This window comes from Corvus moneduloides, chromosome 20 (assembly GCF_009650955.1).
Source record: "Corvus moneduloides isolate bCorMon1 chromosome 20, bCorMon1.pri, whole genome shotgun sequence".
Taxonomy (NCBI): domain Eukaryota; kingdom Metazoa; phylum Chordata; class Aves; order Passeriformes; family Corvidae; genus Corvus; species Corvus moneduloides.
Genome location: NC_045495.1, coordinates 5,286,792 through 5,313,818, shown reverse-complemented (window position 1 = coordinate 5,313,818; position 27,027 = coordinate 5,286,792). Strand labels below are relative to the sequence as shown.

At 43.2% G+C, this 27,027-nt stretch overlaps 1 protein-coding gene across 5 annotated transcripts in view; it reads left to right on the top strand.

Annotated features, from left to right (window-relative positions):
- TPST1 (tyrosylprotein sulfotransferase 1) overlaps positions 1–27,021 on the top strand; it is a 33,771-nt gene extending 6,750 nt beyond the window's left edge. Inside the window, exons 1-7 of one of the 5 annotated variants that reach the window (XR_004243994.1) lie at positions 4,421–4,638; positions 10,678–11,620; positions 16,506–16,704; positions 23,555–23,605; positions 24,458–24,531; positions 25,425–25,472; positions 26,485–27,021. Coding sequence is in view for 2 of the 5 variants with exons in the window: in XM_032130123.1 (XP_031986014.1) it covers positions 10,773–11,620; positions 16,506–16,704; positions 23,555–23,605; positions 25,425–25,442 (1,116 nt within the window). In the remaining 3 variants the exon portion in view is untranslated. Of the gene's footprint in view, positions 1–4,420; positions 4,639–10,677; positions 11,621–16,505; positions 16,705–23,554; positions 23,606–24,457; positions 24,534–25,424; positions 25,473–26,481 lie in introns of those variants that run through there. The other 4 variants (XR_004243992.1, XR_004243993.1, XM_032130123.1 and 1 more) reach the window with 4 other exon arrangements.
- The last annotated feature ends 6 nt before the right edge of the window (positions 27,022–27,027 follow it).

Here is a 27,027-nt window from a genome sequence, read left to right as displayed (position 1 = left end):
ATGCCTAAAACACCTCGCCTGCAAGAGCAGGGCTGCGTGGAGATGTTCCTACTCCCATAATTATTTCTCCAGACATGTGGCAAGGTCAATTCTCAGCTGTTCCATCTACAAAACCAGCAGGGATCAGGCAGAGGTGGGGAATACGGAGCTGTTTATCAGAAAATGGTGCTTTTTGGGGTCGGAGTAAAAATCACCTTGATCCTCTCTGAGCCGCAAGCAGGCAAAGGTCAGGTTGTAAAAATAAAGTCCATGTTCTCCTGACTTGGATAACCTCAGTTGAAATCCTCCTGAAATGGTGCTTGCAGCAGGAAAACCCTGCTTGGTGATATGGAGCAGGATGAGTCCAAACCCTGCAGGAGCCAGGGATCCCTGCCAGGAAATCCAGGGAAAAGCTGGAGGTGGAGATGCTGTCAGGTTTGCACGAGGGTGATGCTGTGCCTGCAGTTCTGGGGGATCTCTGCGCTGGCAGCTGAGGGATTTTGCAGGAAAACTCTGGGAATGGCAGTTCTGCTCCCACAGGGATTCCCATGGCTCGCTTTGGGTGGCTTTGAACAAACCTTGCCCTTCCAAGGGCAGGCTCTGCACGGGCACTGCCATCAGTGCACGAGGGCCAGAAAAATATCAGTAGCAGGGAAAAGCAATAAAAATGAGTGTTCCTCTGGGAAAAGCTGAGCCAGACGTGAACGTCCTTCCAAGTTAACTAATGTCCTGGCTGGGTTTGTGGCTGACAGGTTTGCTCTGCTCCTAAAATCATCTGGGTGAGGCTCAGGGCGTGATGTGGGTGCAGGAACATCTGATTCTCCTGCTGCGAGGGGATGCAGCAAAATATCATCAGCTGAATGTCTTGTGGGGTTGTTTTCCCTAAACCCTAAAGCTTGTGGACACAGTCCTTGGATTTTCTCCTCCTCTGGGAATTGTTAAATCTTCCCTGAATGCCCAGGCTGGGTTTTTTTGGCTCAGCCTGCCCTTGCAGGCACTGCTAGGATCCATCTGTGCTGCTGGGTGCTGGCTGCCCTGTCGTTCCCCATCCTGCAGCCAGGAGTGGGTTATTCCCATTCCCTGTCCGTGCTTCGGGGGTCTGGGATCACCCTCAGCCCAAGGGCATCTCAAGATGCTGGGATGTGGAAAGGGATGCTGCCCTGGGATCCACCAAGGCACCACTGAGGGCTTGAAGGCTGTGCTGATGGAATAATTGGCAGTTTCCTTTGGCAGGAAGGTGCCAAGCTCATCCTTCTTCCCGAGGTTTTGTTGCCATCCATAAATGCTCAGATAACAGGATTGACTCACACATCCCTGACACAGAGCCAGGGAAGCTCTTAGGGCTGCAGGGAGAGGGAAGGATGCCCAGCACAGGGCACACGGGGCTTGGGATTTTGGAATTCTACCCAAAGGCCAAATGAATTTCCACAGGATGAGCTGAAATCCTACCGTGCTGCTTTGGGTGTGCTTTATCATATCAGCATCCTCCAAATCCCTTCATCCCTTCAATTCCTTCTGTGAAAGCTCCAGACTTCTACAACCGAGGTAACAGGGAAATTTTTTGAGCCCCCCACCCTTCCCTGCCTTTCCAAACTCCCTTTAGTGACTTTAGGTGTGAAAACCACAAGCACCAAACCTCCTCCAGCTGCTTCTCCATGAGGGAGAGATGAGATCCTTCCCGTGTGAGACAGAAAATGGAGTTGTGCAATTGCTGCTGAGGCATTCGAGGAAAAAGAATCTTATTTAACAGTTCTGGCAAGAACTTGCCTCAGCCGGCAAGCGCAGCTCCCCCTGTTCCGGGCTGCTGGAACGAGCTGGACAGAGCCAGGGGGAAATTCTTTGCATTCTTAGGATTGGGAGGTGGAATGAAGGTAAATCGCTCCTGGATAAGGGCCAGGCTATCTGGAGCAGCAAGCTTTTCAATATCACACCGGACTTGAATTCAAGAATACTCTTGGAGTGGAGCTGGTGGCAGGAAAAGCGTTGGATTGGGAAGTCCAGGGAAGGAAAAAAAGCCTCCTTTTGGCCTGTGAATGTGCCAGAGTCCAGCTAGCAGAGGTCAGGGCAGCAGTGCTGGGGCCTTTGCTGGCTCCCACGCTGGCTCAGCAGCTCGTGGGATGTGGCAGCAGAGATGCTGCTCCCCGGGAGGGCCCTGGGTGGGTGCCAGGCAGCAAAATCTGTCCGTGCTGCTGGAGCTGGGACAGTCTGAGCTGCCCGAGGCTGTGCAGGGTGTGCCTGGCTCCTGCACTGCCCTGCACCAGGCAGTGATGGCCAGCTGCTCTCTGCCATGTGGAGGAAAAGTCTGGGTGATGTTGTGGCTGACACAGCTGGAACTGAGAGCATGGGAACAACCATAAGCCATGACAGTGATCAGGGAAAAACAGGGAAAAACAGCCACCAGCAACTACTCCTGCTCCTCTTAGAGCTCAGCAAACCCCAGATTGTGACCCTGCAGCACTGTCCCGCTCCCCCTGAGCTGCACCTTTGCTCCCGGGCTCATCCTTCATCCCGTGCTTCGAGGGGGAATCATTCCCAACTTCCTGGAACAAAACAGGGACAGGCCAATGCAAATGTCACAGCTGAGCCGTTCATGCTGCCCCTTCTCGGGGTGTTTATCCTCCAGCTGAGCTCTGTCTGCACCCAGCCATCCCTTGGTGCAATATTTGTGCAATATTTGCTGGGTTATTTGATCTGTGGCTGCCGGGTGAGCATTGATTAAAGCAGAGCTCAGCGTGGGGCACCCTCTGCATCCAGCATTTCCATCTGCTCCATCCAGCAGCGCTGGTTTCCCCCTTTTCCCTTGGAGAACAAGCATTTCCCCCTCCCGGAGGCACTGTTTGATTGGAAGGCTTTAAAAGGGGCAATCTGTGTGAGTCACAGTGAAAGCCATAAAAGAAAAACCAATAAAGCCATCTGAAAAGTGCTGCTTAATGGATTGAGGCAAACTTACTGGAAACGGGAGAGGGATTGTTTCATCTTGAAATCGTTGCTTCAAATCCGTCTGCATTTGGGAGCAAAGGACGTTTATTCCTCATCAATAGCTGTCAGGGAAAAGGAATTTGAAAGGGATTTTGCCACCTTTGAAAGGAGTTGTGGGTTTCTCTGTGCTCCCAGCAGCTCTCTGAGCACATTTAAAGGCGTTACAGGTGTTGGGTACTCTGGAAATTCAGTCCTTCCAGGGCAGAGGTTTTCAGAGAATGAAAATAATTATCCCTGTCATCAAGACAGGTATCTGCTTGCATGGCAGATACTGATTTTCTTAGCCACATTCACCTCTGGACAGAGATGCTTCTCCACTCTCACTGTGGCTTTTCCCAGATGGAATTTTGGGGTGTTAAATCCCTTTGGCTGATTCCTGCCCCTCCCGCCCCCCCCCCCCCCCATTTGGCAGGCAACACAAATCGAGGGAATGTCCCACGGGATTGTTCCCTTTGATATGACCCTGCAGCAGCACTGACATTTCTGCAGGCTGTTCATCTGCATCTGGGCTTCTGTTTGTGAAGAAGAAATGTGTTTTCAGTTGGATTTAGCTTTAGCCCAGCCTGTCACTCTGTTAACGTTACCAAGTCCAACTCAACCTGTTTTCCTGCTCTTGAGGAACTAAACCTGGCTTTCCACAGGAGCACTGGGAATGAAGGGGTCAGGATGGCCTTAGGCCACGCTTTTTAAGAGGTGAGTTCATCTAAAGATGTGGATTTCCTTATAAAGCTGCACCTCCAGGGGCACAGAGCTGATGCAAGTCACCCTCACTCCTTTCCTGGCTGCTCCACCCAGCTGTGGGTCAGAGAGTTGGGATTTGTGCCAGCAGCTGGCGCAGGCTCCAGCTCGTGCTCCAGCCTGACGCTGCTCCAGATGTTTTCCCAGTTGCACACGTGGTGGGCACATGGCTGGCGCTTCCCGTCTGCTGCAGAACAGGTGTGTGACCCCAGGGGACACCTGAGCCCTGAGCCAGGCTGTCAGCACCTCGTGCCTCTGAAAGTATTCCGAGTTTCTCTCAATTTATGGGGCAGCTGGAGCGCTGCACTTCAGCTGCTCGCCCAGTTCAGCGGGGCTGTGCGTTTTGGGTGGTTTCACCTCCGAAAGCCGAGCCGGGGGGCAGAATTCGGGACAGAGCTTTCTCTGTAAAATATTCAAGAATAAGAATCATTTTCGGTTAACAAAGCGGGCGATATCGCGGCGTGAGCTCCCGGCCGCCACCATCTGCCTGGCACATCTGGCCAGACGCTGGCGCACGTGGGGTCCCCCCTCCAGACGCTCGCGCGGCGCCGCCGCCCAGATGTGCGCGCGCGCGCGCCCCGCCCGCCGCCAGCTGTGCGCGCCAGATGTGCGGGGCGGGGCCACGGCCCCGGCCGCGCCCCCTCCGGCTGTCAATCATCGGCGGCGGCCCAACCGCGGCCCGCGACACATCGAGGCCCGCGACCAATCAGGGCGTGGTTGTGATTTCCATGGCAGCCGCAGCCGCGCGGCTGAGGGGAGGTGGCGGCAGCGGCGCGGCCGCTCCCGGTGCCGTTCCCGGTGCCGTTCCCATTCCCGTTCCTTATCCCGCTCCCTATCCACTGCGATGGTGCCCGAGCGGAGCCGCGGCGGCGGAGGGGCGGCGGTGCCGCTGCTGCGCGGCTCCAGCCCGGCGCGGCGGCAGCAGCAGCAGCAGCAGCGCAGGTGAGGGGCCGCGCCCGCCGCGCACCTGAGGCGGGCCCGGGGCGGGCTCCGGCGGCCGCCGCTCTCCGTGCCCGCCGCTCTCCGTGCCCGCCGCTCTCCGTGCCCGCCGCGCTCCGCCCTGCCCCGCCCGGGGCCGCCGCCGCGGTCAGGTTGGGGGGGCCGCGGCCTGAGGCGGCGGCAGGAGCGGGTCGGTCCCCGCGGTGCCGGCCCCGCTGCCCGCGGGGGATCCGGGCAGGGCAGTCCCGCAGTGCAGCCGGGGATGCGCGGAGGGGCGGGCGCGCTGCTCCCCGCGGCCGATCCCAGCCGGGTAATTCCCAAAGTTTCCCTGCGGGCGGGAGAAGTCGCGGCAGGGGCTCCCGGCGCTCCGGGTGCCTTTGTTCGGTGTCGGGGAGGGCAGGCGGGCCCCGGAGATGGTGCTGGAGCGCTGGGTTTGTACCTGTGAACACAGCGTGGCACAGCCACAGAGGCGGGGAACGGCTTGGCTGGGCAGCGACCCTAAAAATCATCTCCTTCCACGGGCAGGGACACCCTCCCTAGACCAGGGTGCTCCAAGCCCCATCAGCTTTATAGTTTTACAGCCTTACAGTTTTATAGTTTTATAGCAGTAGATTTAATCTGTCCCTTAGCTGGAAGTGGGTTTGCTGCCGCCGTTGCCATTTGCGATTGTTATTGTGAATGTGCCGTGCGAATTTTTGTAGATCTGGATGTTTTTACTGTTATTAAGTAGTTCGATTCTCCGCAGTACCTCGGTGTATAACGGAGTGCTGAAATCCCTCTGAGGAGCACACAGAGAAAGGCACAGAACAGGAGCTCATCTGCTCTCAGTGTGACATTTTTCCTCTCTTTTTCCCTTTTTTCTTCTCTTAACCATAACTTTAGAGAGCTCGAAGCCTCTGTGTGTCGCCAGTAAAATTCCTTTTGTTGAATTGTTCTCTAGCAGGAACTGTAGAACTTCACAAATACTGTGTATTCTTGCATAACCAGGAGCATGTTGGTAACTCTTTTTTGACCATTCTCTATGCAAATCCAGATAATTTGCTGTATATATTATAGATGTAAGTAGAGTAGATTGGATAAAGATATTTCCTTTAATTTGAAGCAGAGCTTTTTAATTATCTGGGGTTTTAAAGTCACTTTAGAGGCCTTAAATGTTGAAAAACCTAAAGGTGTTGAATTTTGAGTGCTTTGATGACAAAATGGAAATGAATATGTATGAGCACATCTTTTTATACTCTTTATAATGCGGTTGTAATAGAAATCATGAAATTATTACATAGTTGTATGTTGTATTCCCTGATATGGAAACTCCAGATTCAGCAGTCATGAAGGTTAATTTGGTGTTTTAAATTTTTCAGGGCTTCAGATTAAAAAAAAAAAAAACCAGCCAAAAAAAGTAGGTTCAAGGAATGCAAATGTGTGACCAACATTACTACAGTTCCTGCAGTGTGTGAGCTATAAGGGAGAGTTGTTCTCACATCTGCATTCCCTGATATTAATCTTGTCCAACTTTGTTCTATCATTCTAGGAGTTGGCTGTCTTTCATTCCAGATGTTTTCATGCCAGGTGATTTACTCCTTATTTATTTGTGGAGTCTTTGTTTCTTTGTGGAGGTGAATAAAAATTATTCCTTCTATTTTATCATCCTTTTTTTTTTACTCTAGGATTAATGGGAGGAGAAATCTGGGGCAAACAGCTGCAGGGCTTGAAGGCCATGAGGGCTTCAATAGCTAAAGATGGACTTGCAACTCAAGGCTTCTTGATTTTTATTTTTAGCTTTGAGTTTTTCGCTTGGGATTTGCTTCCTTGTGCAGATTCTGATCTGTGACTGGTGGTAACAGATCCAGTTTTGGGGGAATCATTAAGGTGATTGTGGAGAGGGATAAAACTGCTTCCTGAATACTCCAGTTATTTTGGGAACTGTCTGCTAAATGAGGCTGTGATGGTTTGGATGGCTCTGGAAGTGGTGTTGTGTGGCTATTTCAGTGCTGTTCCCTGGTGTTGTGCTCTACCATTATCATGTGCTGCTGGCTTTCCTTTGCAGTCTTCTGTGGTGAACACACACAGACAACCACAATCAAAGCAGCTCATTGAAGGGAAGCTTTCATGGGATTCCTTCCTTAAACTTTCCTTTAGGGATGCTGAAAGAGCTTAGTATAGAAGTTCCTCTAAGAAATATCTCTTCAGTTTCTAAATGTATCTTGTTTTGAGGATGATTCTTGAGAATTCCCAGTATCTGCTGCCTTTCCAGTATTTCTTTTAAGAGAGAAGAAGTGAAAGGTGCAGGAAAGGGCAGGGAAGAAACTGATAGAGTTGACATTTACTTTTTAAAGTCCTAACAACATTTTCATTTCTCCTTCTCCAAGAGAGTGACAATGGGTTTGAGGATGCCTGTGGAGCCTCGTGGCTTGTTGACACAGAGCTGAGTGTGATCTTTCCTCCCAGCAAAGTTCTCCAGAAGAGTAGAGCTCAAACTCTGGCCTCTTACATTTTTCAGAGCTTTACATTTAAACCAACCCATCAGAAAAGCCTAAGTTCAAGGGAATGCAAATGTGTGAAAACATTTCTGTAGTTCCTACAGCGGGAACTACAAGGGAAAGTTGTTCACTGCACTTGGGTGGATCAGGAACAAAACATATCCCATAAAATCTAAGTTGGGCTCTTCCCAGAAGGAGATCTCATGGCCAGAATCTGAGCCAGGAGTTCAAGCCATGGAAGCAGAGGACAAGCTAATCACTGAGAAATGCTTTATATGTGTGTGTGGGGGGTTAGGGTTTTTCTTGAGATGGGTGATGCCACTGTCACCGCCCTCTCGGCTTAGCCCTGGAAAAGCTCTGGTTGAACAGAAGGGAGGTGCTCCCTTTCCAGCCTCCCAAGTGGAAGGCTGAGCTCTGGAGCTCCAGAGGATTCATTGTTACTGCTTGGTGATGGAGCATCTTTTTTTTTTGCCTCTGGCAGGGAATGTTTTAAACACCAACAGCCCCCATACTGTTCTAGCATAAAATACAAATGAATGACTTGCCTCTTGACTAAGCTAAAAATTTTCAACATTTTTTGGATGAACTTGAGGAAAAAGGTCTTGACTTGCTGCGTGGAGGCAGAGGGCAGGAGAATTGAGTATGTGCAGGAGAAGGAAACAAAGCAAAGCACTCAGTTTTGCTGTGCTAACATCATCTCAGGGCTGACTCATAGGCCTGACTTTTCTGGGCAGAAAATTCACTTACAAACAATTCTGCTTGGCTGCACTGTCTTGTGATGAAACTTGTAGATTCTTTTTTTTTTTTTTGAGTTCTACATACATTTTTCTGGGAATTCTTTTTATTCTGACACTTCAAACTTGCTGCCAAAGGCCTCTCTACCATTGCAGTCTTCTACAACTTCCTCAGCTCGTTTTGTGTGAGTGGGTTGTGTTTGTTTGGGTGATTGTGGGGTTTGTTCTGGGATATTTTTAGTAAAAGTTGACTGTGCTTGTGAGGTGAGTGGCACTTGGCTCTTCTCAGGTAGAAAAACCCCACAACATTTCAAAGCTCACCTTAAAAGCTGCCAAGGGATTGCTGATTGCCGTGTTGTGATTTTGAACCGCTGTCAATTTAATTCCTGTTAACAGCAGAGCAATAATAACTTTTATAATCCTTCAGGCTGACAGATGTGCTCCAGAGCACTTACTCATGGGGAGGAGGGGAAGGTGGGGTTTGTTTGCAGAAGGGCAGCAATTTCCATATGTCATCCTTATCCCAAAGATCTTTCCTTGTAACTTCAGGCGCAGAAGGGAGTTTGCTGCCTTGGAGAATAAATTAATTTTGTGAGAGGAGCTGTTTGTGACTACTCCTCTCTTGCTTTCCTGACATTCAAAGCCTTGGTCTTGCCACAGTTTATGGCAGTGCATGTTCCAGGTAAAAAGCCAGGACAGAAGGTTGTAGGAGAGTTTAATCCTGGTTCTTTATGGTCTTGCAGCCTTTGGCAGCTTTGAACTTTCCAAAACAAGTTACTGCATCAAATGAAAGTATTTGTGGGTGATTTAGGCAAGGTTTTTTGTCACATGGGTGGGTTTTTGGTGGTGTAGGTCAGTCAATACTCACAGAAATTTAGGAAACCTCCTCACAGACTGCAGTATTTATTGGATTCACACCTGGAATTGTGCCCAGTCATCACTTGCTTTACCCAGCCTGTGAATTGAGGATTTCAGCCTTCAGTCAGCTTTCCCCCAATACTGAGAGTCCTTCAGCTTTGTTGTTCAAGCTGGGTTTATTTTATTTTGGTTTAAGTAATATTCTAATATAAATCTCTGCTGGAGTTAAACAGCTTAAATTTGATCTTGATATGCTTTTCTCTAGTGATCAGTTACCTAACCTTTGCCTTTGCATTTGGGGAACGTTGGTGTCTTCAAGGAGTAGGTTTTAGTTTGGAAGATGAAGGTTTTTGGGGAGGATTTTTTTTCTTCCTGAGGAAATTAGTTTTGTGGAATTTACTCAGACTGAGTAATGGTAGGGATTGTAGGAAGTGTAAATATTTGTAGGGCTTGTGTGCTCTGTGCTAAAATGCTGTTTCACTTGTGTTAACTCTTTGCATACTGAGAACAAAATCTTTACTCTATGTAAAGAATTTTTAAAAGATTCTGTACTATTTGTTAGTTTTAAGCAGAACAATTTCCCTAATTTCAAGTCAGGTCTGCATGCTGAATCTTTCAGAAGGGAAACTTTGACTTTTGGTGCTATGGAAATAGGAACTGCATGATTTATTTTCTTTTCTTTTTGAGCACTGTTCAGATGACCTCCACTTAAATTTCTGTGAATTTGGGGTTTTTTTTTTAATGTTCAGATATTTAAGGTCCAGTTAAAGCAGAGGTACGTGAGTAGAATGAAACTTGTGACAGAGGATGAATTGTTTCTGTGAGTGGTGTTCTGGCCAGAGAGTGTTGGCCACTTCACAGGAAAAGAAGGGGATTAATCTTTGAGTTATATTTGAGTTTAATTTGGTAAAAGAGACTGAAAGCTGAACTTTGAGTGGAGTATTGTGACAACTGTTGATTGGAATAAGCTTTGTTAGTGTGAAGGGCAAAACATTCTGTTGGATGCACTGCCGGAGAAAAATACTGTGACAGATTCCTGCGTGAGGAATTCCCTTCTTTTCCCCACTGCTAAGTGGGAATTCTGTCCTCTGGCTGCTGGCTGGCTGCACATTCCCATAAAACAGGGACAGGGCTGGAGAACCTTGCTCAAATCAGGAATTTTCCAGCTAACAACTGGATCTTAGGAGGAAAAGGTTAAGTGGATAATGCTTTGGGGAGAGAGCAGGGAGCAGGCAGAAGGATCTTCTCCGTTCAGGGATGTGTCCTGCAGTGCTGACAGAGATGGAAAAGCTTGGAGGAAGCCAATCATTTAAAATGTTGGCGGTACCTCCGTGCTTGGAGCTCCTCCCAATTAAAAGCATCTGTGATTCAGAGTGCTTAGTGAACTATTTCAGCCCTGAGCAGCCAGCTCTTCCTTAAAAATTCCATTAGAGTACTTATTTCATTGGAATTTTGGGAAGAAGAGTCAGTTTTCAGCCTACCTGATCTGAAAATCCAAAGCAGGTGAGCTACAGAACACAGATAAAATTATTGTCTATATATGAACTGTTAGAAATGGGAAAAATAAAGATACAGTCACCCAGCAGCAGAATAAAGATTTATCTAAGCCATTATTGGATATAATCCTCTGATACTCACTATAAAAATGGCATGTTCTTAGTCCTTCTTGGAAATGGAATTCAACAGACAGATTTTGACTTTTTTTTTCTATCTACAAGTTTTGTTCAGACTCTTAATGCATGTCTAGAAATCATCTCTAATAGTGTTTTTTGTCTCATCTGTAGAAATAAAAAATGACTTTTGAATAACACAGTTTTATGAAGCCAAACTGAAAAAAAAATAAGAAGAAACCTTGCTTGTATTTTGGGGTTTCAGACTTAATCTTGTCTCATTTCTTGGAAAAGTAATTTCTGTGTTGATTTATTGTAAAAAAATTCTAATTGTTTTTTTAAATTTCCTTCTCCGCTTGCCAGACCTTAATTTATTTTGGATTAGGATTCCCATGGCACGTGAACTAGAGGATAATTTGGAGTAGGAGGTCTCTTTATTGAGGTGACTCTCTCCCAAGATGGTTGGGAAGCTGAAGCAGAACCTGCTGCTGGCCTGCCTGGTGATCAGCTCGGTGACCGTGTTCTACCTGGGCCAGCACGCCATGGAGTGCCACCACCGCATGGAGGAGCGCAGCCAGCCCCTGAGGGGGGGGGACAGTGCCAGGGGCACGCTGAGGACAGCCCCCAGTGCCAGTGCCAACAGAAGCCTGCCCTACAGCAAGGACATGCCCCTGATCTTCATCGGCGGCGTCCCCCGCAGCGGCACCACGCTGATGCGCGCCATGCTGGACGCGCACCCCGACATCCGCTGCGGGGAGGAGACCAGGGTGATCCCCAGGATCCTGGCGGTCAAGCAGATGTGGGCCAGGTCCAGCAAGGAAAAAATCCGCCTGGATGAGGCTGGAGTCACGGATGAGGTGCTGGATTCAGCCATGCAGGCGTTTTTGTTGGAGATCATCGTGAAACACGGCGAGCCCGCTCCGTACTTGTGTAACAAAGATCCTTTTGCTTTAAAATCCTTAACTTATCTTGCCAGAATTTTCCCTAATGCCAAATTCCTCCTGATGGTCCGAGATGGCCGCGCATCTGTGCATTCCATGATCTCCAGGAAAGTCACAATAGCTGGCTTTGACCTGAACAGCTACAGGGACTGCCTGACCAAGTGGAACCGTGCCATAGAAACCATGTACAACCAGTGCATGGAGGTGGGCTTTGAGAGGTGCATGCTGGTGCACTATGAACAGCTGGTGCTGCATCCTGAGAGGTGGATGAGGACTCTGCTCAAGTTCCTGCACATCCCATGGAACCAGGCAGTGCTGCACCATGAGGAGATGATTGGAAAAGCAGGGGGGGTTTCTCTTTCCAAGTAAGTATAAGCCTTCATCCTTCACCTTGTGTTGTTCTAAAATAGCACATTTTGCATGTAAAAGTCATAACTTGATTGCGGTTTCTCCCTTGGGCAGCTGATTTATGATGAATCTGGAAAAGGATTCTGCTAAAAGTCACTGCTAATTAACAAATTGCAGTCTCAGATTGGTTCTGCTGAACAATTGTCCCACTAATGTGTGTGTGGGTGTATAACAAAAGAACAAACTTCTAATGGTCAAGGCTAACTTGAATTTGAACATCTGATATCAGCTTTGCTTTTCTCTGTCCCCCAAAATAAACCTGAGCTGTTTTATCTAGACTGGTGTTACCCATCCTAGCAAGATCACCCATTTGATTTCAGCAACAATATTGTTGTCAGTGCAGGAATGGCCTCGGAGTTGTATTTGCCAAGAACATCCTCTTCCAGGAAACTCGAGAAACGGCTCCAAGAGAATAGAAAGCAGAGTTGGCAGCTTTTCTCCTGGCATGTGCTCCTAAAAGGACAAGCATTTTGATGAAAATTAACCTTGTTGTAAGCAAATCTCTCATGATTCTGTTGGGCCATCTGTGCACCTGATCTAGCTACTTTCAGAAACCCAAATCCAGCTCTGCTTAGAAAACCAAGATGGGTGTTGTTAAAAGAAAATCTGATTAATTCTCTAGTTAAACTCCTCTGGTTTCCTTGCCACTGTTCACAGCTGAACAACTGAAATACAGAAGCTGTTTCATCTTTACATTGAGAGAGAAAAATGTCAATTTTTGACACTTCTCCTATTTTTGAATCCACCAGATTAAGTTTTAAAATATTGAATAAGAATATTCCAGCAGCAAGGCCTGCCCAGTTAAATTACTCAACTTCTGGATTTTGAATAATCAGCTCTGGCCAAGTGCTTCTGAGTAAGAGGCAACTTGCACAGCAAGCACACACAGACTGTTACAGAGTGATTCTATTTATTTAAACTCCAGTTTTGAGAAATAAAAATGGGGAGATTTTCTTTATTTAATGCCTAGGAGCATGGCTGTGGATTTTCTAATATATTGTAAGGGCATTTGATTGAAAGCAAATATGAAATTATTATCAGTGATTACAAAGAGAACTTAAAACTCAAGTAACAATTGTATATTTACAATCTGGAGGTTTCACATCACCATTCCCACTGAAGAAACAGCCTCCACTGTGTTCCCAGAGTTATCAGGAAGGGATCTCATCCCTTTTTTTTTGCCAGTGTTGTTTGATGACAGATTGAGGCCTTGTGGAAACATTAACCTGGAGCAGGGCACTGTGATACCTCTCTGGAAGCTGATCCACATGGGAACTTTTCTCTAATTCCTGGAGTTCATTGCTGCTTCAGCAGCAGCTGAGTGGGGGTAACTTATTTTTACTGAGATAAATGAGTGGTTGCCAAGCTTTGTTAAGTGTCCTGTAAAAAATAACCGTGTATAATCCCATTTCTAGTAAAATATTACTGCCTTACAGCTTCCAGATTGGCGTTTTTAAAAATTAATGGACCTTCATACTCTAAAACTCAATAGCCTTGCTGAATTCTTACCGATACTTCTTATTAGATCTGGTGGAATGGGGTGTTAGGAGTTGAGAATATTTGTTTCTAAAAATTAAGAAAATGGATTGTTCAAAGTAAAATGTGGCCTCGTGTTTATTTTTCTTTTCACATTTAAGAGTATGGACATGTTCTTGTGACCCTCAATTCAGTCTGGTCACAGAGCTCTTTATGCTTCTATTATCTCTCAGGAGATGATCTGTGGAAGCAAGTTCTGATTTCAGGAGGCTCTGGCAATGGTGGAAAAAGACTGAGTAATGGGTGTTATGTCTGGGGTGGGGTTTATCTAATCAAATACCCTTGCAGTGGGTGGTGAAATTTGGTTTTCAGTTGCAGGATTTGATAATGATTTCAGTGACTCAGGCTTTCAAGGGCTGCAGAAAACCCAGTGCATATGAAAACCTTCAACATAAATGCCTGTGTTGTGTACTTATATGATTCCAGTTGAAATTGTGCAGGGGGGAAATTGAGATTTCCGAGTTTGATGTCTCTGTACCAGTTAAAACCTGCTGGGTTTGGCATCCCCAGCTGTGATACTGTGTAAAAACTCATGAAAACAAGCAGAGCCCCCTGCTTTAATCATCTTTCACTCACCTGTAAGACCTCCAGATCTTCCAGACAGGCTCAGCATCCGCTTCAGATCCATACTGCTGGCTCAGGTCCAACCTAAGATGCCTGGAGGTATTTTTTGAAGAGAAATCTGACAAGTTTTTGTCATTTTGAGATACTTAAAAACATTTTGAGAAGGAGATCACAGTGTCACTAAAAGACCTTTATAACAATACTATTACCTGCTAACAAAAAATAAATGTTTCAGCATTTATTTCTCACCCCTTAGTTTGATTTTTATCCAGAATCACTGCAAGGGCTAGAGGGATGTGCAGTGCAGGATTTGTAGGAGTGTGAAATTTTCTGTGGTTTGAAATCCCTGCCAACGTGGCTGTTGAAGGAATGCATTACGGACTCTGTGCTCTAACCAGGATTGTTAATTGAGCTCTGGCATTTTCCTAAGTGAAAGCAGCTGTGCTGACCACTGATGTAAAGAAATGTCAACCCCTCTAGAGCAATTTTTATTAGGTTTATTATGGAAATAGCTGTCTAGGCAGAATTACTTCAGAATTTACTATATTTAGTACATAGCTCTCGTTTGATTCTGGTACAGATGCAGAATTATTTGGGGTTAGTCCTGTGTGCTGTGCTTCCAGCTGCTTCCAAAGCTGGAACTTCCTGGGGTTTTGCAGGGAGCTGGAATCACTGCCATAGGCACATATCATCAATTTTCTCAAGAATTGGGGTTTTCTTGTTTTTCTGTTTGAATTTTTAGGTGTTTCTTTCCTCCTGTCCCCAATCTGTCTTCCCCCACAGTCCTCAGAAGTTCTTTATCTGAGGAATCTTTCCCACAAATGGTTTTATTTTCCTTCCCACCTTAACTGAAGGGACAGAAGGGGATTTAAGCAGGCCAAGTGTGGAGCAGGGTATTTTTTATGAGTGCTTGGGAGCAGCTAAATGTAGTCCCTGCTATCAATCACCAGGAAGTGTTTCATGCTGAGGGTATTGTTACCAAAGACTAAAATTCCAGAGGGACAAAACACACATTTAAAATTTGACATCAGGATGAGGAATCCATATGTGTACAAATTTAGGCTCAAATTGATCTATAACACCCTTTTTTTTCTTTTTTTCTTTTTTTTTTTTTTTTTTTTTTTTGAGGGTCCAGCAAGCTTTTAGCCAGGCCCATTACCTGCTTCTCCCAGTATCATCATCCTGATTTTAAATCAATTTGCAGTTTTGGTGAAGGGGTTTTGGCCTTGGCTGGCTCTGTCTGAGAACCCTAAATCTTCCATTTTTCAAACATCTCGTGGTAATTTTTTCCTGAGTGTCCCAATCCACCTCTGGACTCCTGACTCTTGTGGTGCTTTGGCCTCTGCCTTGCTGCTTTGAACTTCTGAATCTCAATTCTTAGCAGCTCTTTTCTTGCTAATTCAGTGTGGAGTCAGATGTTCATCTTCTAATTAGAAAGATCAAAAAAAAAAAAAAAAAAAACTGCCTAAATTTTTAGTTTTCCATCCAAACTTGTGAGCTCAGGCCAACAACCCTCAGGAAGGTTGACTTTAGTCACAACTCCCTGGTCCCAAAATCCCCTTCTGAGATCCTGCTTTTGGTTTTGAGTCCCTGGTAATGCTTGAAGAGGATAAAGCTGAAAATTCCGGGGTTGTTTTAGAGGTTTTTTTGTTGTCAGATCCTTTTCAGCTTCCATGAAACACCAGTCTGAAGGCCCTGCTTGCCAAGACAGTTTCCTTATGATCATGTCCCTGTCTGGTTTGTTCTTTGTTGACTGTACTTAAATTATTTCACTTTCCTGACCTTCCAGCACTGAATGACTGATTTCCTGCCTCTGTCCTGGAAGGATTTTAGCTCTGATGAGGAGTGAAAAAGAGGAACAAGGTGGCAGCTGTGTGCTCAGCATCAGCTTTGAGGCTGATAGAAATACTCCTTTTATATATCCAATAATGTCCAAACTCTTTCTGAGGTCTGGAAAAAACAATTAAATTATTTAGAGTAAAAAAATCAGAGAGTTTTCAATTACTCAGCCTGAAATAAGCACAGTCAAGAAGTTGTGTGTAAAGAAGGCAGGAATGTGGCAGAACAAAGCAGTGCCAGATTTTTAACCTGGAAAAAGAAAACACAACGAAAACACTCCACAAAAGTAGAGCAAAAATGAAAATTACATTAGGACTGTTGCTTAAATGAACAAGAAATCAACTCTTTTCTCAATATTTTTAAGAACTGTGTAAAGACCAAACAATCAAAGGAATGATTATAAAAAATATTTCTGTAGTTTGTAGCTTTCTGTCAATCTCAGGTCTCTCTTTTATTAAACAAGTTAAAAAAGTAAAAGATGAATCACAGAATGGGTGTGAGAAGAAATATCACATGGATTTGAATTTAGAATACTTCTAATACATCTAAGATAATTAAACAGGAAATGTGGGAATATGCCAGTGGGAAAACAGCTTTATGTGTAGGTGTGTGCTTACTTTTCACTTAACAGCTCTTGGGCTTTCTCTGCTGCCTTTATGCTATAAAAAAGTTGCTCCAGCACAGCGTGAGAGCCTAAACCCGGCAGCATCTGCAAATATTGTGCAAATACTTCTTATTAAAACTTCACTTCCCATCAGCTCTGTAGAAACATGAAATTTTGAGAGGGAAAGAAGAAGAATGGGGATAGAAAAAAACCCCAAACAAAACAAGTTAAAGATCTGAATGCAATTGAAGAAGTATTGGTTGGAATGGAAAATAGAAATTTCTTTTCTCCTTCCTCAGGGTTGAAAGATCCACTGACCAAGTCATCAAGCCAGTGAATGTGGAAGCACTGTCCAAATGGGTTGGGAAGATCCCTGCTGATGTCCTGCAGGACATGCCAGTGATTGCCCCCATGCTGGCCAAACTGGGCTATGATCCCTATGCCAACCCACCCAATTATGGGAAACCAGATCAAAAAGTGGTGGAAAACACAAGGAGGGTAAGGCTTTTTTGTGTTTAATTACTGCCTAAATGGGTATGAGCTATAGAGCAGGAGCCTTGGGTTTGGTCTGGGGTTTTAAAGTCTGCTTCTGATACTTTTTTGATACTTTACAATGTGTTTTCCTTGGGGGAAAATGAAAGAATTCTTCAGGACCTTGAGCTGTGCTTCTTGGTGTGTGCAGCTGAGAACTGCCCAGATAGTTGGGAACTGGTTAGCAGTGGAAAAAGCTTTCTTGTCTGGACCTCAGACTTGATGGATGAGCTCAGCTTTTTATACATGAGAGCTGGCAGAAGCTCTGTCACAAAATTACACCCCAAATAATTCGTAGAAGTTTGAAAAATGACCCATAGAAAACAGCCCATGATGATCAAAATGTCTGATTTTCCAATTCTTGGTAGAACAACCCAAAGATGGAGGAAGGTCTGGTGCTGATTAACCTAAACTTAAGGGTTTTAAGTCTGAATTTAATGTTGTTGGAATGTGAGTAGTTAGGCTATAGAGCTGTTTATCCCTGGAGGTATCAGTTGAAAAGCTCATTACCATTGTTGGGAATAGAATTAATAACTCTGCTTCTGTTCTTTTGGGCATGTATAGTTTATTAAAAGAAGGTGACTTTTGCTGCTGCAGCAGAGTAATCAGGGAAAAAAATTGAATTAACTATTTAAAAGGACTGTCTTCCACCAGCCTTCTGATCCTGAAAAAACTGGTTGGAATACTGATGGGGTACATAGGAATGAGAAAGGAATTTGGGTTTGTGAAGCCTCTAAACACTTTCGTATTATTTCTTTTTAGAAAAAAATGTCATCAAAAACATTGATCAGTGTATTAAAGGCTGGCAGGTTGATTGTTTTAATTAACAGCTGATAGCTCAGCACGGAAAAGGTAACCCACCTTTTTTTGGTTACAATTTATAGGTTCCCTGCTTTGAAAGGCTCACAAAGAAATTAACTTTTCTGCACTCAGTTAAAAATAGTGTTCAATACTAGAAATTGCAAATTGTATTGGTTGTGTCTCACTGATAAAATTTACACAGATTTTTACAGCCTGCTGACCTTTCTAAGGCTTCCACCTGTGTGTTGCAAGCTCAGTCCAAGCTGTAAAAATTGTCTGGATTTCTGTGTCTTCTTGAAATGTATTTGATTTCAAAATACAAGAGAGAAATTCAGGTAATAAACAAAGCCAGGAGCATCTCTCTAAAGAAATTAAAGCCTGATTTCAAAGGCTGAGGGTTTACTGAGGCTTTTTCCAAGTTTGTTTTGAAGGATAATTTGTTTGTTTATTGCTAAGAGCAGCTGTTAAAAACTGAAGCTGCTCTAAATATTGCAAACATATGGAAGACTCATTAATATTTTGGCTGCTATTTTAATTTAATAGGTTTACTTACAGCCCCAGACAGCATTTTAATTTTGTTGCTTATTGTAGTACCCAGTCTATATTTTTCTAGTCACTTGTTCTTTGACAAAATTACATTTCCATGTGTGGTTTGTACAGATAAAATGAGGGTGATGTTCTGAATGAATGCTAAGAGCAAGAGAGTTAAAGATGGTTCATCTTCAAAATTTAGATTATTTCTTTAAAAATGGAGCAACAGAAAGATTTCAAAATGCTTCAGACTGTGGTGTGTGAGTTTGACCCATCAGGGACAGCTTTTGTGGGTTTCCCTTGCTCCTCCAGGAACCTGTGCTAGTTTATTCCTTGCAGCCTGGAGAAGAAAGCATTTAGTTAAATGGATAAATAAATAAATCTGGGCTTTTCCAGCCTTTTGGAAGTGGCACTTGGCAAGTTAAGTGTGTTCCTGTGTACTCTGGGCTGGTGAATTTGTAAATCACTGTGGTGCTTCTTTCGCTCTTGCTTTCTTTAAATTTCTTCACCTGGGATAGCCTTTCCCAGAGTTTTGTACTGCATATCTTGAATATGGAATGTGGATGAAGCTGTCCAAAGAAAGTCTTTCCAGAGTTGCTTTTCAGTACATAGTAAGAATATCTGTGTCTTGTTTATATCCATTTATCGGCTCATTCTGTGTCTGGAAGCAGCTCATTTATGCTTATATTTATGTTTATTTATAGATTTAGATTTGTGGTCTCCAAGACTTTAAAGTGAACACAGAACTTGAATTGTATTCATTGAAAACAGATAAAGTTTAGGGTTCTAAAGCTGAGCAAAATCTGTCACTTCTTGGAAAAGACCACAAATTGAACTTAACAGTGAAAATAACACTCAGCAATTTAAAGCTGCTGCTCTTAATCATGAAAGTGAGAACCAGCAGTGTAAAAATGCCTAAAACAAGGGCTGGTACTGGAGAAAAATGGAGAGAGATGGCTGGTGTGGTGTAAAATATTAGTTTCCCTAAGCTTTCTGAACACCCAAGTCCTGTTCTTTATTCCTCTTTTCTCCTTTTCTGTCCCCTGCTGGTGACTTCCATATGTACAGCTTAAATATCTTTTTCCTCTTCAGTCTGGAGACAAAATGATGATTTTCTCCAGCTAAAGGACAGTGCTTAAATTAGAAATGCTATCTCCTCGTAGGTAATGCAAAGGAAGCAATGCTCTCTGCTAAATTTGGATTTTTCACCTGACTGTTACTAAAATGCTGAGGTTGGTTTTCTATGCTCCTGCAGCACAGCATAAAAATAACAAGATGCAACCTGTGTTTGTACTTTGACATCTCTGCTTTTGTTTCAGGAACTAACAGAGCATGAAGGGAACTTCATCTCTTCTTGTGTTGCTCTCCCAGTGCTGTGGGATGTTAGGAGATAAAACATCTCTGACAGGATCTGCACTGAGGAAGTCACGAGTTCAACAGATTTTTCTGATGTTTTCAATAACAAAGCCATTAACTTTCTGTTTATCTGTTTTCTGTTAAGCCTGACAATATTATCTTTTCTGACAGTTTCTCTTGTCTCAGTTAAGGAATGCAGAGCAGAGAGAGCAAGGTCTGGCCAGGGTTGTGCTGTTCAGCAGATCGCTGCATGTGGCCTCTTCAAGGCAGGATGATTTTGCCATCACTGAATATGTTGTGGTTTTCTTGTAGTTCTGTTGCTGATCTGTTCATTTTATGACTGCAAGGGTTCCTTCCTTAGAGATACATAGCTGGCTACTTGTTGTTCCCCCCTAGAGTTTTAACAGATTTTACATCCTGAACAGAAAGGAAATCAACATCCTGAAGTAAATGAAGTTTTCATCTGCAAATAATGCAGCAAATGCAAATATTTAAGCTGTGTGAGCTGGTAGCCCAGTCTCTATAGGGTGAAATACAAAAGTGCTTCACTCCTTGTTAGAACAGTGTCTGATATGTCCTTATCACTATTATGAGATTGTGTAAAAGTGAGTGTCAGCAGTTTGCCAGAACCCAGCAGAAGAAGAGAGCAGCTCCCAGCTGCAGAGCTCTGCCCAGGAGAAACTGTATTGTTGTGTTATGGTTGGCAGAGTGGTTTCCTCTCACATCTGCAATGAATTACATCAGATTTTCTTTGGCACGTCCTTCCCACTAAATAAATTTGTATGCTTGGAATACACACTCCAGTAAGTTCTTTTAACTTCTTCATGGAGTTGTGCTCCTTGCCCTGGAGAGATCCAGAGGTGGAAGTTACAGAACTCCAGAGAAAGAGCCGTGGTTTTCAGCAGGACTGTTCAAATACACGTGGTTCTTCTAATGACAGCCCAAAGCTGTTATCCGGCTCTGGTTTCTGTTCAGCTGCTGCTAACATCTACAGATAAAAACAGAGTTTACTCGCTCCAGTTTCATGCCTGGTTTGAATTGTGAGGAACCATCTCCTGTTTAGAGTCCAAACATCCATGACAACCAGGACTTCAGCAGTTTGTCTTTGAGATTTTAAAGGCAGGAGCAATCTTTGATAAAGGTAAAAAGTATACTTATACTAGAGCATGAGGATAAGTGTGCTGTCAGAGATGTGTGAATGCCCAGCTGCTCAGGGCCCTGCATCTCCATTTTCACTGATTAACCTGATCATAAAGGCATTTGGCTTTGTAGGCATTTTCTCTCATATTGAAAACAAAATTTAGGAGGTTATTCCATCTGTCTTGTGACCCTGACAGCACAGACTTTTTCAGTGTCCTCTAAATTTGTTTAATATTCCCTTTAGTGGGTGTTTCTTCTACTATGTGGATTCCCATCTGCGTAGTTTCTCTCCAGAGGTGCTGCTATCTCCTTTTTACAACAAAACCAAACCTCCAAACCCCTTAACTCTACATAAATATGATTAATAATCCATAAAGAGAGTTATTACCAACCAAAATGCAAACTGAGGTGTGGTTGCAAGCTGCCTTTTGGCAGACATCGCTGGGCCTGTGTAAAATCCTGCTCTCTGTGTTGTCTCTCGTGGGTAAACATTTACATCTCACATAGCCCTTCCTTGGCAGGTCCAGCAGAGGTGAAGAATTGTGTAAACCTTTAAAGCTGCCTTAAAAGTTCAGGAAAATCTGAAAGATGAGGGTACCTCCACGTGTTGTGGAGTGGTTCTAGAAAGGAGCTCAGGTCTGGTTTTGCCAGTGTTCTTTATTTACTTTCTTTTTCTCTTTTACAATTAAACATCAACAGCCTTGTACTCTGCAACCTGGATGTTTTAAAGCTTACCAAGCCCAAGTACACTTGGTTGCAGGGTGACTTCTACACAAAAAACCCCATTATTTTTGTGTACTGGAACTGACCAAATATAATGGGACTCTTTCCAAAGCAGGCAGGATAGTGGGTGAAAAGAAATCCTTTAATCTTCTGTAAAAAAGAATTAGAAGTTACACTTCTGTTCTGAGGTTCTCCCTGTGCATTTAAAAGGGTTTTCTCAGGCAACTGGATGTGAAACTTGTTTTCTGATCTCTTTTTGAGAATGACATGCATTCAGTTTGGCTATAAGAATGTGTTTTGGTTTTTTAATAGAACAGCTTGAATACTGCCAACACTGAACAACAAACTGACACAGGCTCCAGATCCCCCTCTTTTGGAATTCCATTTGGACTTGCAAAATAATTCCCTTAGAAATGGTAAACACCATTTCTTCTCAATTTTACTGAATTCTTGCTTAGACTGGAAATAATTCCAATATCCTGCTTCTGTCTCTCTAATGCCACTGTGAGTGATGTGTTTTAGACTTACAAATTGGTCAGAAAAGAATTTGGAATCTGAAGCCTCTTTAATTTCTTTGGCTGCAGATGGAGTCATTGTTTTTAGAATTTCTGGTTTGCTATTGATCCCTGGGTTTTGATTCAAAAGGGACCACTCAGTGTTTTTGGAACTACTTTAAACCAGTTTCACTGCAGTCTCCATCCTGACAAAACCAGCCTTTAGGTAGTGTCAGTTCTGAACCAAAATTTGTGTATTAAACCTAATCTTGGGCCGGCCACTGCTTAGATTTGCCTTGGTAAATTGTGCTGTGTAAATGATGACATTTTCATGTGAATATTATATGAAATATCCTCAAAACATTTGCTTTCCAGTGACATTATTTTTCTTGATATTGCTGATGGGTGAATGCCCTTGGCTATCTGCTATTAGATGCTTATTAGGGGTAAATGCTGTTCTTACAAAGGTGAAGTTTTTAGAGCAGACACAAATATAGGTGTGTAATATAAAAATTAGACTGAGTGATAATTGCAGGAGAAGGAAAGGAGAAGGATTCTGGAGACACAGCTTTGGGTTTGGTCCTTGTGGTTCTAAATCAGTCACAAAGTGCTGTCACCATCAGGACTAGATGTTTTTAAGAATTCCCAGAAAAGGTGAAGGTTCCTGTCCCTTCCAACATCACCATCTAACAGAAAATACTGTTCTTCCTTGTGACCCTTGCTTAGGTTATTCTGTAACATTTTTGTTGTGGTAATGTTGTTTTGTAACTTCCATTCCTGTTCTCCAGGACACAGCCTGCATTTTAATGGCTTGGATAAAAGCTCAAAATGAGAAATACTCTCCTTCATTTATAAATATTTACAGTGTAACAAGGCTCCAACAGCCACACACTGAATTTCTGCCCAGGGTGGCTTTCCTTAATGTTCCCATGGGAATGACAGTGGCCCCTGGCTGAACACAGATGAGAGCTGTTCCTGTTTTATCTAAACCATGGAATATCAGAAGGCACAGAGTGCCACAATGTGTATGTGTAGGAATTCCTGCTATCTCAGTGAAGCCTGCTGGTTTGGATCCCAGGGATGGATTGGGATGGCAGTTGCCAATCCCAAGTCCATCTCCTGTGAGTCACAGGATCTGCTGGGCAGGAAATTCAGAGCTGACTCAGTCCCAGGCCACTGCAGAATATTGACAAGCTGGGGAAGGCTTTGTACTCTGGTCATCTGCTCATAGGAGAGCAGAGAAAATTGTTCATAAACATTCCCTGACTTCCTGGATCTCCTTCCTTTGACGCAAGCCAGGGAGTGTAGCTTGGAGCGAGGCTTTGGAGGAGCCCCATTTCCATTTCATGACTTTATTGAATTTTTCTAAGTAGGTTTGTACCCCTTTTTCATTTTTATTTTGAAATGATTACGCAAGACCACAAAAGTCATGACATTGGGATGAGCAGTCTTTATGGTTCAGTAGTCAGGATGGTAAAACTCTTCAAGCATACTTCTTTTTGGGGAAAAAAAAGAACAGAATACTTTTTTTTTTTTTCCCCTTTGGAATGTTTAATCTCAGGAGGAAAGAGCTTTTAAAAATTATCCTCCAGAGAGAAGACAATATATTGCCAAAATATGTAATGTATTTAATGTCATAGAATTAGTGGATGCTAATAACACAAAAGAATCTTTTTTCCTTTTGGTTTTCCTTCCCTTAAGAAGCTCTTCAGCATTTCAAACAATAGTGAATGAGGGCTTTGAGTAGTATAATTTTTTGTCTGTTTTTCCAGGTCTATAAAGGTGAATTTCAGCTTCCTGACTTCCTTAAAGAAGTGCCACAGGTACAGTATTGAATTAATTTCCTTTTTGTGGGTGTAGCAGCAAATGATATCAAACAGCCTTTTATAAACCACTTCTTCATGAGCTTGATTTTCTGGTTGATGGCAAGATTTTCTGATTATCCGTGAGGTGGAATCTTGAACTCAGCATCCCAAACTTCTCCTGAATCCATCTGTAACTCCAGAGTTAAGAGTGCTGTTTGTCATCCTGAGCCGCTTGAATATTGCTGTGAAATGGAAGGAAAATTTGAGCCTCTTTTCCAGACCAAACTGCAAAGTTTGTTACTTGTAGACGAGCTTTATCTTTTGTTATCTTGGTTTAAAGCAAGTCTAGTTCACAGGGCAGAATTATAAGTACTGAGAGGTTTTAAAAAGAAATAGAAATGTTATCAAAGTCAGCAAACCCAGCCATGGATAAGGGGTGGTGTTGATTTAATAGTCACGTGAGCTACTGAACTTGAGATTTTACTGAAAATTCATAACTTGGTACCTTTCAAATGCTGTTAAGTGTCATCAGCTCCTTAAGGGACCTGCAAAAAAACAAAAAGGAAAATCCTTATTGTGGAGCTCTCAAACTGTAGGATCTTGTGGATGTCATAGAAATGTAAAATCCCAGAATGGTTTGCATTGAAGAGACCTTAAAGACCATATTTTCCCACCCCCTGCCATGGGCAAGGACATCTTCCAGTATCCCAGGTTGCTCCAAGCCCCGTCCAACCTGGCCTGGGACACTTCCAGGGATGGGACAGGTTAAAAATACACAGGAATCTACCACAGACAAAGCATTTTGACTTAGCCATTCGTTCAAATGAAAATGATTTGATTAAAAAGGAAAACTGATTTCTTTTGTTCCAGCCAAAGAAGACAGTAGAAAGGAAGTCTCGTGGCAAGATAAAATGAACATGGATCAGTGAAGTGGAATAGCTGTAGTGTGTGTTTCATGTTTTCAGAATATAACCCTGCTGTGGCCACCAATTCTTTCTGAGCAGCCTTTGTGTGATCTCTAACGTGGGCTTGGCTTTTTTCTGAGTGTTTGCCTGCTTGGATCACTCAGTGCTCCTGCTTTGCTCAGCTGCTGGAAAACCATTCCAGCCCTGTTGCTCCCAGCATTGTCCCCTGTCACTGAGTGTCTGTTCCATGTGTGCTGCTGAATTCACAGTGTCCTGGCAGGGGTCACTCCTGGGGCTTCCACATGGGATTACTGGTGGGATTGCAGGATTATCCACAGATAAAACTGCAGGAATAGGGTGTGATTTAACAGGAGGGGAAATATTGCTGAGAAGGATTTATGGAAAATGCAGGGAGATCCTTCAGAGTTGAGCACACTGTGTATAGATGGTGTGCTAGCAAAAAAACCCTTGATGTTGCATAAATCCTGGGTTAAATCCTTTAAATCCTTGTTCTGCATACAGTATCTGTCAGTTAAATTATGCTGTTTGTGGTTTCCAATTATCTTGTGATAATACCCAAAAGAACCTGGGCTACTCTGAATAATAAATATCTTCTTCACTCCATATGATAGGGAGGTTCCTCCTAAATTCCAGGAGGTAGATTTATACAATTCGCTTCATTTAAATACAGTATTTACCAAACTCTGAGCAGATTTGTCCAGAGCAAAGAAAGACCATCAAAAAGACAAAAATAAGCATTGTGAAATAGTAAAATATTCCTTAAACCAGAAAAACTTGATCAAATTGATGCTGATAGTATTAACATACTGTAACTACTGAACAGCTCAAAGGTTTGGAGTACAGACATTGGCACTGATAATATTTTTGTCCTCTAATATAAATTGAGTGACAATTTAATATTTTTTTGACAGACTGAACCTATGGAATAGAAGATAAAATGGACATTTCTTGCGCAGAAGGTAATAAAAGGGCATTGCAGTCCTGCTCATTTGTTGCTCTTAATTTAGTTAAGATAATTTCTGTTTAACTTCTGTAACTCCATGGGTAAGCAAAATATGAAGATATGTTTTTTAAAGAAAACTGCTAAAGATGAGCTGATTTGTAATATTTGATTTAACATCTCATAGCCAGTATTTTCAAAAAGCTGCATTTTAGTCACTGAATAAACAATGGCAAGATTTTGCAGGGAGCTCAGTAAATTCCAGACCAATTAAGGAATGAATGATGCAAGATTTCCTGTGTTAATGCAGGATTTTTACTTGTCAGCCCTGCTATCAGATCTTCTGGCCTGACAACAAAAGATGGCAAAATGGGTTTAAAAATAGCCCAAGGCAACGTGCCCTACAAATATCCCCAAAATAGATCCTTACGTGGCCATAAATATAAACACCCTAAATATAGCCAAAAGCACTGCTCAGTGTAGAAATAATGGATCTAAAAGCTTCCCAGAGATTAATTGCAGGCCTTTGGTGTGAAATCCATAGAGAAACCATAATCTTTGCACACAGTCAATGCTCAAATGACTAAAGCATCAACCTCATTTTGCCACTTAGCTCTGGAAGTTGTATTTCAAACTGCAATATTTCTGTCTAAAGCTGCTGCCCAGTTTCTGAGAAACCAAACTGGGAACTTCCCAGCAGTAACTTCCCACTGTAGGGAGGGACACTTCCAGCATGGCACTGCAGCCCAGGAGCACAAGGGTTTCGGATAGAAGTGGAAAATCAATATATTATTTTTTGCATGATGCTCCAAGCAGTCTCTCTAATGATAAAGGATGGACAAAGCAGCCACATTCCTTACAGGAATGTTTGAGTGGCTAGGATTTGTCTTGGCAGTGATTTTCCACCTACTGAGACAACAGTGGCTATTCTTAATTCTGCATTATTTGTAATTCCAAAATGCTGTCCAGGATAAAAAGCTGAATATTACCAGGAAAGCTCAAACATAACTTTATTTCTTTTTCCTTAGAAGATCAACTGCTGCCTTTTCCATGGGAATGATCCCTCAGGCCTGTCCCCCTGGGATCAGAGGTGTGCTGCTCATGGCCTGCTCTCTTCAGAATGCTCTCTCCTGTTCCTTTCATCCTGTTTTTGTTCCAAATTTTGCTGTTGTGAGCGCATGTAAATCTGTTAAAAAACAAAAAAAAAATCACTGTTGTTAATGTAGAACTGCATTACATTCGCACAACTATTTTTTTTAAGGTTTTAAAAAATGCAAAAGCAATGCCTGTCTCTGAAATTGCTCCTCTGTTTTAATTACAGAGCTCCATCTTCACAGATTTTTTTTGTTTCTTGTAGCAGTTTGGTTTTAAATGTACGAAGCTTTCACAAGTGGTCTGTGCTTGTCCTAAAAGATTTTTGGTGGAACAGTTGTTTGTTTCATTCATATGTGGAAAATGTTAAATATCTTTTATTTAAAAAAAGAAAAAAAAGTTGATAAATTACATGTACAATTACAATTCAATGATCTTTTGTATTTTATTTTTCAAAATAAATGCTTTAAATGTGATTTTTG